The sequence below is a fragment of the Physeter macrocephalus genome, chromosome 18 (assembly GCF_002837175.3).
Source record: "Physeter macrocephalus isolate SW-GA chromosome 18, ASM283717v5, whole genome shotgun sequence".
Lineage (NCBI taxonomy): Eukaryota > Metazoa > Chordata > Mammalia > Artiodactyla > Physeteridae > Physeter > Physeter macrocephalus.
The window spans coordinates 20,659,581-20,671,723 of NC_041231.1; the positions used below are offsets into that span (position 1 = coordinate 20,659,581).

At 38.6% G+C, this 12,143-nt stretch overlaps 1 protein-coding gene across 7 annotated transcripts in view; it reads left to right on the forward strand.

Annotated features, from left to right (window-relative positions):
- CNTN3 (contactin 3) overlaps window positions 1-12,143 on the forward strand; it is a 342,830-nt gene that overhangs the window by 247,900 nt on the left and 82,787 nt on the right. For all 7 annotated transcript variants that reach the window (XR_008615747.1, XR_008615748.1, XM_007100371.4 and 4 more), the window contains exons 9-11: window positions 2,585-2,721; window positions 3,860-3,989; window positions 6,717-6,867. Coding sequence is in view for 5 of the 7 variants with exons in the window: in XM_007100371.4 (XP_007100433.2) it covers window positions 2,585-2,721; window positions 3,860-3,989; window positions 6,717-6,867 (418 nt within the window). In the remaining 2 variants the exon portion in view is untranslated. The remainder of the gene's footprint in view (window positions 1-2,584; window positions 2,722-3,859; window positions 3,990-6,716; window positions 6,868-12,143) is intronic.

The following is a 12,143-nucleotide window of genomic DNA, read 5'->3' on the forward strand; positions in this document are numbered from 1 at the left end:
AATAGGAATGTATTTATCTGTATGGAACAGCGACCCTGCACAAATAATAAAACACTTGTATGGCAAGACCTCCAAAGCTAAGTTGACATTTATGTGCCTTATATTCAGGTCCTGGCACATTTTCTCTGTGGTGTGTTTTCTGCCCTTATCTACTTTTTCCATTTCTCTGTGTGTTGGTTGCCCTTACAGTCACAGAATGGCTACCAGCAGTGGCTAGCACATTAGTTCTTGTTCATCCTTCCTTTCTCTAAAACATCTTGCAATTCATTTCTCAAATCTCATTGGCTGCATGTTCCTTCCTAAACCAGTCACCAGCTAGGAGAATTGGCTTAAACAACTTAAGAGCCTCTTTTTGGAACACGGAATATGGTCAGGTTTCCCTGGATTTTGTGGACAATGCCAGGTGATGGAAGAGAGGATAATTCAACGAAAAGTTGGGTCATCTTAGAAATAAAGAAGAGAGGAAATGGATGCACAATAGACAACCAACATCATCCACTATACTTAGTAAAGGAGGTCTTAGTAAATGAGGTAGACTGTTGCTTTAGTTCATTATGTAGGTAATATGATATGTACCTAAGAAACAAATTAGAAATAATGAGATAGATGGACTTCCCTGGCAGTCCAGTGGTTAAGACTTTGCACTTCCACTGAAGGGGACGAGGGTTCGATCCCCAGTCGGGGAACTAAGATCCCACATGCCGCGTGGGCCGGCCACACACACACAAAAGAAAAAGATGAAAAGAAATCAATGAGTTAGAGAGTTTCATGAAAGCTACTTTACAGTTCTGGCTTGAGACTAGTATATTCAGGGCTTCCGTGGTGGCGCAGTGGTTAAGAATCTGCCTGCCGATGCAGGAGACATGGGTTCAAGCCCTGGTCTGGGAAGATCCCACTTGCCGTGGAGCAACTAAGCCGGTGCGCCACAACTACTGAGCCTGCGCTCTAGAGCCGTTGAGCCACAACTATTGAGCCCACATGCCACAACTACTGAAGCCCGCTTGCCTAGAGCCTGTGCTCCGCAGCAAGCCACCTCAGTGAAAATCCCACGCACTGCAACAAAGAGTAGCCCCCGCTTGCTGCAACTAGAGAAAGCCACGCGCGGCAACAAAGACCCAACACAGCCAAAAATAAATAAATAAAATAAATTTCTTTTTAAAAAAAGACTAGTATATTGAATAAATGCTGCACAGTTCTCTGCTTATCTGCTCTAATATTTCATGTAAAAAATGGTCCAGTAGAATATTTGAATCTCATATGATGGAATAAGTGGAAAAATCACAATAAATGTACCAGTTGTAATCTCAGGATTGGCTTAGTCCAGCAGATTATCTTCCCGTTTGGAGAATAGTTTTATGAGGAGCCAGTGGAAATTTTTGCTAGAAACTTGAGTCTCAGTCAAGGGATCATGTGTGAGTTTATTTGTAGTCTCCGTCCACTGAGACTGAGAATTCCTGAAAGAAGAAAATGTGTTTTAATATAGAATAGAGAGGAGTGATTTGGGACTGAACTACACTTCAGACTGGGCAAGTCCTTTATGTTTTTTAAAAAACAAAATAAGGTAAAACTCAGATGGGTACATTTTCTCTAAAAGCGAAATAGCTATATTTTCATTTCAATTTCATTTATAAAAAAAGCAATTTTATGAGATAGAAATGGAAAGACAAACCTTCCCATGGTTGAAATTAAACAGTCATCGATAAACTGTTTCTCCATATGGAGGATGCAAATGTGAACCCCGAGGTACACATTCCATGCATAATGCAATGTGAAACCAGGAAGACATCTCACCTCCTAGTCTCGGGTCTAAAACACAAGCTGAGACTTGGGTGAATATACTGTGAGTGTTGAATGACTTTCATTATGAGTGGTACGTTGCTTTCATCTGTAAAAGGATTTCCCAAGTGTCTTCTAAAATGTAAGTAAAAATGGCAAATGAACCTGATGCAACTGATTTGCATACATCATTTAAGGTGGCATGAGTTACTTCTTTTTCATAAAACATCATTTGATTCAAATTGAAGCAATTTATCCATCTTTCCCTGCCTACATTTTCATTTGCACAGAGGTTCATAAGATGTTCACTAGTTTGTATTTAATTAAGAGTTATTTCTAAGTTGAAGGAAATATTTTTCTCCTCCACTGTAGAAGTTTCTCTTCTATGGATGCTGATTTTTAGCGCAAATTTAGACTAGTGTCTGCTATCATTCACATATTAAGTTGTTATCAATTGTGATCTCATAATTCAAAAATGCACTTGGACAAGAAAATCTATTTTGTGTACCTGCATTTTTTTTTCTACTAGTAGACATCTGAAGAATGTGATACAGTGCCCAGCATTTCAAAAACAGAGAAAGCATAATGAGTTTGACTTAGGAAAAGGCAGGTTGTAACATCCATCCTCAAATATAGAAATGTTTCATATACCCACTTAGTAAATACTTAGAGAATTAAATATAATTTTAGCCACTATGTTTACGTTAATCTATTATTGCCCATAGTCATATCCATTTATATTTATGTGGGTAAAGTATTTGTTTTTTTATTGTGGAATGGTTTGAATTTCTTTTCTTTTTCATTGCAGCAAAGCCTCATTGGGTTCAACTCATAAAAGATGTGGAAATAGCTGTGGAGGATAGCCTTTACTGGGAATGTCGAGCGAGTGGTAAGCCCAAACCCTCCTACCGATGGTTGAAAAATGGAGAAGCGCTTGTGCTCGAGGTAAGGTAACATGCCTGGTTAATCCACCCTGTCCCCACTTTGTGTAAATAAATGCCTTCCCTAGTGACCAGTGCCAGAGTCAACTGGTGAGTTTGCATATGTTCATCTGAACAGTTCATACCATGTTCATCTAAGAAGTGGTACAGAGGTAAAAAGGATAAAGTCAAGGACTCAGTGTGCCAAGGAGGAAATATTTTCAATATTGAATTTCATTGGGAAAAGGTGATTTTATGAATTTAGTACATAAAATGATATACAGTCAACCCATGAACAATGCAGGCGTTAATCCTCTTATAATTCCTAGCCTGTCCTCTGTGTCCTCAATTCCTCTGCATCCACAGATGCAGCCAACCAGGGACCGTGTAGTCCTATAGTATTTACTATTGAAAAAGTATCTGCAAATGAGTGGACCCCCGTAGTTCAAACCTTGTTGTTCAAGGGTCCACTGCACTATTTTTTTGCATTTTGGAATTAGAGACGGCTTTACGTTAATAAAACGTAGAATGTAATTTCCTTTGTCGTGTTTGATAACTTGCATGGCCTCTGGAGAATAAATGTATCGATTACTTCATAACCTTGTTACATGAGTACTTATTTTCTCAATCACTTCTCTTCTCAAGCCAGGTAATTTTTGCTTTTTTTAAAAATTGTGTACTAAGTCAGTTATGTTCCTTCAAATTTCTACACATAACCTTTCATAATACCTGCACACCTTTAATAAATGTGTTTCCCAGCACCCTTTTTAGTCCACAGAATTTATAATATCTTCAGTTTGCATGATTTTAAAAACTGGTGAGAACCTTTCCAGTTGATGGGGTGGGAAGCATGGTAGATTTCTTAAAGTCTGCAACTTTATCCACAGGGAAAAATGAAATAGTTGCAGTATTTTACATCGTGCTTTGTTATTTATTTTACTGATATACTTTTGATTGAAGGACGTTTATTAGTATTTCCAATGTCTAGCTGTTATGTTAAGTCATTCTCACTGTTTCAAATAAGGGAAACGTTTAAATTTCAGGTCAGATTGCCTAATCCCATGAGAAAAATTAAGGAGGTTTGTGTATGATTGAAATAATATTCAGTGGTTATCTTTTTTCTTCTAAAATGCTATATACAAGACATTTTTATTATCATCTAGGAGAGAACACAGATAGAAAATGGTGCCCTTACAATATCCAACCTAAATGTGACCGATTCCGGCATGTTCCAGTGCATAGCAGAGAACAAACATGGTCTCGTCTATTCCAGTGCTGAGCTCAAGGTTGTGGGTAAGACTAATTTTCTTGTCTTCTTATTTTTTTCTTAAATCCTCCATATTTGCCAGAGGCAGAAATATTTACTTTTCATATTAGAGTCCTACATCTAATAACATTTTCAGTATCACAGCAGAATCATGCAGGGTTTCTAATCATGGCATACATTTTAATGATTTCTAAGGGAAAGCAGCAATTATGACCAGAATTAAGGCCGAAAGATTGAAGTAGAGAAGCAACAGGGAGAGAGTGTTGACCTAAGACATCCTTATTATCCGACTCCAGCAGTACCAACTAAGTAGTACCTTTTAAGAGAATAAGTGACTCTGGTGTTCTCTGTTGCTGGTCCATAAAAGTAAATATCAAAATTCAAATCAGTAGTTTATTGATCCAAAAGGAGTTGTCTTTGTCTTTAATAACTCTGCTGAAAGCATCAAGCATTCGGTAGACCAAAGCTTTAATTGACCAAGGTTCAAGTACTTGAAATTATGAATTATTTTTTTCTTGTACTTTAGGTATAGGAGAAGAAAGGAGATGTTATATCATGTTTAGGGCAGTTGTCCAGAAAAAACAGTTTAAGATGCAAATGACTTAAAGTCCAACCAAAATTGTCAGAGCATAACATAGTATGTATAAATAAGAAAGAAAGAGGGGGTGGGGGGGAAGGGAGGGAAGGAGGGAGAGAAAGAGGAGGAGAGGGGAGGAAGTTTATTGCTCAGTGTTATTAAAATGGAGAATTTGGATTTCACCTGGACTTGACCCAGGGCTCAAACATCATCACCACTATCTGGCCCCATACGATGTTACCCAGCATGTTGTTTTCATTACCACAGTCAATCTAGTGGCAGAAGGATGGCTTTCTTAATTGTTCAGATGGAAGTCACAGTCCTACATGTCATTGGCACCATGTACCTGATTTGAGTCTCGTACCCATGGTTGGTCCAACCCAAATGGCCAGAAGGTTGAAAGGCCGTGATTTAACTCAGTATTTCCCAACTGGGGATGATTTTGCCCCTAGGGGATAGTGGCAAATTCTGGAGACCTTTTTTGGCTGTCACAGTGTAAGGGGAAGGTGGGGAGGAAGGGAGCTAGCGTGTGCTACTGGCATCTGATGGACAGCTTCCAGAGAAGCTGCTAAATATCCTGCAGTGCCCAAGATAGCCTCTCACAACAAAGCCCTGTCTAGCCCGAAATATGAAGTGTCTCATTGAAAAACACTGGTTTGAGGAAAATAGGTCTTTCTTGGCGCCTGGAAGTTAAGAAACAAATCATATGCACCAGGAAGTCTGAAGCTTGGGAGGGGCAGATCATCAACTGAAAATCTGGCTAGTGTTATCCATGACAGAGAAGTAGGGTGTCATGACAGAAAGAAAGTGGGATTTGCCCATATCTTAAGTCGAAGCATGGCTGAGCTCTTATGTTAAATTAACCTTATGAGCCATAGTTTATTCATCTTTCAAATGGACGGGTCCCTACCCAGTGTTGCATGGGCTTTTCATATGGGAAAATATATGATCTATGCTTAAAAAAAAGATTTTATTGAGATATAGAAGTATTTTCATTTGTGTTAGTAAAAATTACTCTCTCAGTATCCTAATTCTTAAGGCCAGCAACCTTTGGATAATATGCCTTCTTTATGTGCAATCATATATATATGTATATATATATATATACATATATATATATATATATATAGTATAATTCCTTCTATGATTTCCACTTATAAAAAATAAGGTATATTAACTGGGATATGCCATAAGACGGGATTAGATATTTGGGAAAATGCACTCGGTTCTTAACTTTTTTTCTGCATTTGCAGTAAAAGGAAGGATGATTTTCTGTGTAACATACTTAATTCAAATGATACATTTTTTTGTCTCTTGAATGTTCAGGTATTGCTTCAGGATCAGCATTCCATCCATTATTAGCCAGCATAATGTTTTCTACATATTATAGTATTTAATGGAATATTGTAACTTAATATAATAAATTTCTCCAGCTTGGAAGTTAAAGCTAACCACATGAAAAGTTTGTAGTAGATCTTGTTACTGTTTATACAAGAGAATAAGAATTCAGTACTCAGCCTTCATTCTAAAAACATTACTGAGCATCTAATGAGTGCCAGGCCCTGTGCCACATCTGTGTCCTTGAAGTCACAAGAGAGACAAACCCTACTGTTGTCCTCCTGGAACTAACTTTCAAGAACATTCTATTAAATGCCTTTAGTCTTAATAAACTCATGATTGAGCTATTTTAAAACTTCATAGTAACTTTAAAACTTCTCATGTAAAGTGATTGTCTCAGGAATTAGAACTTGCCAGACAACACAATGGTAGGACTTACTTTTTTTTTTTTTTTTTTGCGGTACGCGGGCCTCTCACTGCTGTGGCCTCTCCCGTTGCGGAGCACAGGCTCCGGACGCACAGGCTCGGCGGCCATGGCTCACGGGCCCAGCCGCTCCGCGGCACGGGGGATCTTCCCGGACCGGGGCACGAACCCGTGTTCCCTGCATCGGCAGGCGGACTCTCAACCACTGCGCCACCAGGGAAGCCCAGGACTTACTTTTTAAGCATTGAAATCGTCCTGTAGGTGGTGCCCAGTCAATCAAATAAATCAAGTACCGATATCTTACATGTCAAGAAACTTAAAAAAATCATAAAGTCAACCTGTGAAATTTACGGGAACTTAAAGAAATGAAATCAGGCGTCGACTTGTCATTCTTTCTTCTTTCGTCCTCTTTAGCTTCTGCTCCAGATTTTTCAAAGACTCCGATGAAAAAGTTGATTCAGGTGCAGGTGGGCAGCGAGGTCAGCTTGGACTGTAAACCCAGAGCTTCCCCCAGGGCGCTCTCTTCCTGGAAGAAAGGAGATGTGCCCCTACAGGAGACTGAAAGGTATTCTGTTGTCCAGAAAGGTGGTGATTTATTTGCTTCTCACTTTCCATCGTGGTGCCAAAGTAGGTGTTCAGTATGAAGTGAAATGCAGTAGCATTTCAATAAAATGTGAGGTGTTCAAGGACCACAATAGCAGTATTTTTGTTTGTAATACTCTCAAGATGATACTCACCAGGTTTTGAAATCTAAAAACAGAGATTTATCTCACCTCTTCCAACAGAGAATATTTTAAAAAGGAGTTTCCTCCCCATTTGCCTGGTAAGACTCAAACTGGGATGACTAAGGAATGCCAGCCCTGGACCCAGGCCCTCTCTCAGCTCCTGGTGGCCCAGCATCACAGGGCAAAGAGAATATACGACGGCAGCATATGCCAGATGAATACCAATCTTGCCGTTGCCCTATATTGAAATAATTTAGCTTTACAGGTATTAGTTTAAGCAGAAGCTTTCTTGATTTCCTGTTTACTATAATAATATTTAAAATGAAGAGGCCGAATGGGGCCTACTTAAAAGCACAGCTTCTGGACCCAGACTGCCGGGGTTCAAATCTGTATTCTTTGACCAGCTACATGAAGTGACTTACTCTTTGTGTGTTTCATGTCCTCATTTGTTAATGGTTATGATGATATTAGCGCATACTTCACATTATGAGGGTTGCTATGTGGATAAAAGACATAAATATCCATATAGCACTTAGGTCAGTACCTGGCATAGAGTAAACATAAGTATTGGCTATCATTATTATTTATTGAGTACTTACTACCTGTTGGAGCATTATGCTGAAAGCGTCTGCTAAGCAGAATAATGGCCCCAAACATGTCCATGTCCTTATCCTGAAGACATATGATTTACATTATTACATTACATGGCAAAAGATAATGAAAGTTAAAGATGGAATTAAGGTTGCTAACCGTTTGCCCTTAAAATGGGGAGATTATAGTGGATTATCTGGGTTGCCTTAAGTATTCACCTGGGTACTTGAAAGGGGAGTAAGACAGAGGAAGTGTTTGAAAGAAATGTATGGTAATGAGAGAAGAGCAGGAGAGATTTCCAGCGTGAGGGGAACCCTGATTGGGATTGCTGGCTTTGAAGATGGTAGAAGGGGGCCATTGAACAAAGGAATTTCAGACTCCTCTATAAAATGGGAAAATCCTCAGCTGACAGCAAGGAAATAGGGATCTCAGTCCCACAACCTCAATGAACTAAATTTTTCCAACACCTGAATGAGCAGAAAATGATTCTAGGACCTTCCAAAGTAACACAACCGTGACAGCACCTTGATTTTAGCCCACTGAGACCCGTACTGGACTTCTGAACTCCAAAACTGTAAGATAATACATTTGTGTTGTTTTAGGCCACTAAACGAGTTTATAGTAACTTGTAATTGGAGAAAAAGGAAACTAATACAGAGCTCTACACATATTATCTCTTTTCGATATCTCCACAACTCTGTGCTGTTAGATCTTATTATCATCTCCATTTTTACTAATGAGAAAACTAAAGCTTAGAGAAATTATGTAATTTGCCTAAAGTCACATAGCCAGGATGAGTCCCATAGCTAGGGCATAACCATCAAGCTTTTGCAATGCCACATTGTGTATAGGGAGCCCCGAATCTTAGAGGTGGTCTCAGCCTTTGAAGTCATGGGGCCCAAATTATTCTCTTTGGAGATGGGGGAAAACAAACAAACAATTTCTTAGACTAAGAAATGTAGATTTACTTTTCCAAAATTGCAAAGTCTTATTGCAGACAGACCACCAGGTTGCACTGCTTTTAGATTACAGTCCCAAAGTTTTTTTTGTGAGTTGGTTATGACAACACAATCTGCTCTCCCTCAGATATTTTATGGGAGACACCTCCATTAAAAGGCAGCCACAGCAGGAGGACAAGGCCAAGTTGTCAGCTGAGTGGTTACAAAACACAATCCAACTAAGTGCTAGGCGGCACAGAATAGATTTCTGGAACAGGAAATTAATTAGTGATTTGGAGTTTAATTGTTGAAGCCAGTTTAAACAATTATAGGCACAAACTAGTTAATTTTGGCTATGATGGAAGTTAAGTGTTCATGTATAACTGGTGACTTTTTTGTTGTCAAAAACATTTTAGAATTTTAATTGTATGCATAAATTAAATAGTGATTATGTTCCAAGGGCTTAAATGCTTTGCAAAATAATAAACCCACTTGTCCTCACACTAGTGCCTATAGTAGGCAGAGGTTTTTAATCTTAATTTTAAAAGGGAATAAAAGATTAAGAGTTTTAGCTAAAGGCACACAGGCGAGATTTACTCCCACATTAGAGAGTGATGGGATAATGCAGGGAAAAAGTTTAAATTCTAGAATCTCACGTGGTATTTTGACTTGGCCACTTGCTACCTTGGTATCATTAGGTCAGTTATGTAACGCCTCTGAACATTAATTTCCTCATCTATAAAATAGAAAGAATAATTGCCTCCTTATACATTTGCTATCAAGTAAGCGTTTACCATGATGTGTGATATTTGTAGATACGCTGATCAGGAAAATGAGGTTATGTTACAGATAAAACGTTGGAAGTAACAGTGGCTGAAAGAGATAGAATTGGTTGGTTGGTTGGTTGGGCAGTTCATTCGCTGGTTGGTCTCTTGGAAGGTAGGCAGTTAAGACTACCTGGAGTCCACAGTCATCAGAGATGCACACCCCTTTTATCGTGCTGCTCTGCCATCCTCACATCAGGAAGCAGGATGGCTGCTGGGGCTTCAGCCTCCCAAGACATCCTTCCGAGTGTCATCCCAGTGTCATCCCCCAATGACAGGAAGGAGGAAGGTAGAAATCAAGATCCATTTACTCCCTTTTAAGAAAATTCCCAGAAGCCCCATCCAGTAATTTTCCTTATGCCTTACTGGTCAAAAATTAGTTCCCTGGCCAAACTTAGCTGCAGAAGAGGCTGGGACATACAGATTTGTTTCCTGGGTGGGAGTGTGCCCAATGAGAAATTGGGATTATGTTTGAAGAAGACGGGGGGAAAGTGGTGGTTACTCCAACCATGTCTCATGTTCATAAAAGTTATTTCTCTGATCCTTTCAAGCCTACATACCCGGTACTTTGTATTAAGTATTTCTAACATCTCCCCAGTGAATAAGGAAACTTTCAGGTATAAAAATAAGGTTAAAAGAGGAAACATGTTTAAAAGAAGGGTCCATAGTGCTGCAGTCTTTCCTAGGTATCTTAGTTCGAGCTTTTATAACATAATACCATAAACTGGATGGCTTGAACAATGGAAATTTATTTCTCACAGTTCTGAAGGATGGAAGCCAGAATCAGGGTGCCAGCATGGTTGAATTCTGGTAAGGACAGCTGCCTTCTCCTTATATCCTCAGCAAAGCAGAAAGAGAGCCAGAGAGCTCTCTGAGGTCTTGTCTACAAGAACAGTAATCCCATTCATGAAGGTTCTACCCTCATGGTCTAATCACCTCCTAAAGGCCCTGCCTTCAAATACCATCACATTGGAGATTAGGATTTAACATATAAATTTTGGAGAAACCCTAATATTCAGTACATGGCACCAGGTTTGGTGGTTTGGATTTTGCTTTTATCTCTTTGGCCAGCAAAAGCACTGTTATGCCAGGGCCTTGAAGCTTAGGGGAAAAGCTGCTAGACGCAATTATGGAACAAGTTGCAGAGTTGAATCTTCTCCAAGTTCATGTGAAATCAGAGTGGGTCTCAGCCTTCACTTGGCAACAAAAGCGCCATGTCCATCCCTCTTGGTCTGCAGGCTTAAGCCAAATTGGGGAAGCACTTTAAATGATAGATTTATTGTGGTTGTTCAGTCATGGGCTGTTCCAACATAAAACATGCAGACTCATATCTCATCTTGGGGACAAATGAATTCATTGATGCATTTGAAAATATAAGAGAAGGCAAAAATTTTTGATGGGATATTTATGCCAAGATTTTAAATCCATAAAATTTTTACTTAGTTTTTTTTCTTGTGTTTCGGTTTTTGTTTTGTTTATTTGGGGTTTTTTTGGTGGATCAACATGGGTTTGTCAGTGAATAAGAAACCTATGATAAATAGGAGAGCTTTCTCTAGCCTAGCATATGGCCTGGTGACAAATGCACTTTTGATTAAACCTATATCTACATATATATATATATATATATATATATATATATATATATATATATAGTATGATATACACATAAACATAGCTATCTATATATTTATATAGATATATACTATCATTCAAAGCCTGAATCAGAAAAAGAAATTCAAGGATTAAATAGGTCTTTTAAAAATTATATAAATTGATAAATATGTCTACTATGTAAACCACACAATATGTTTGAATAATTATAATCTATCTAGTTTGAAAGTTTTTATATCAGCACAGTTACAGTTTTGAATCTTGCATCAGCCATAGTAATGTAGATCTAAGTGAGTGAGACACCTGAATTACAGAAAGGTTTTGAAGAAATCAGTGTTAGTGCTTTCAAGTAGAGAGAACATTTCAAGCTAAGGTAATAAAGGGATTACTTCCCAACAGAGGTCTTAGTAAAGTTTCTCTGAATAGATAACAAGGGCTTATAATGCACATAGTGATTCCTGAGCTCTTAAAATTAAGTGCTCATTCATTCATTTGAAAATATTTTGAGTACCTACTATGTGCTAGGCACTAGGTATTTAATTTTCACCAGTGAAGTTAATCCCATTATTTGTAGATTTTCAGGGTATCAGGCAGGTAACACAGGACCTTTATAGTAAAACTCAATTGGCAAAATACTGAATGTTCGGTGATTACCTGAAGAGGCCCCATCTCCAATTTAGGGTGCAGAGCAGGCTTTCTGGAGGATGTAGTGTCTATACCAAGACTTGAACGATGACTAGGATTCACTGGAGAAGAGTACTCAAGGTAGGAGGAACAGCCTGTGCAAAGGCACAGAGGCAAGGACAGAATAGGCATTTGATGTTCAGTGCAACTGGAGTGAAAAGTCACTTAGGAGGGAGGGCTGCAGAGGGAGTGAGGCCATGGAGGTAAGCAAGGATCTTATTGTGAATGATGCGGGAAGCCAAATGAAATAGAGTTTGGGCTTTATTTCCTGTGAAAGCAACAAAATAAAGTAGCAGTTAAAAGATCAAACTTATTTATTTTTTAAAAATTTATTTTATTGAAATGTAGTTGATTTACAATGTGTTAATTTCTGCTGTACAGCAAAGTGATTCAATTATACATATGTATCCCTTCTTTTTCATATTCTTTTCCATTATGTTTATCACACGATACTGAGTATAGTTCCCT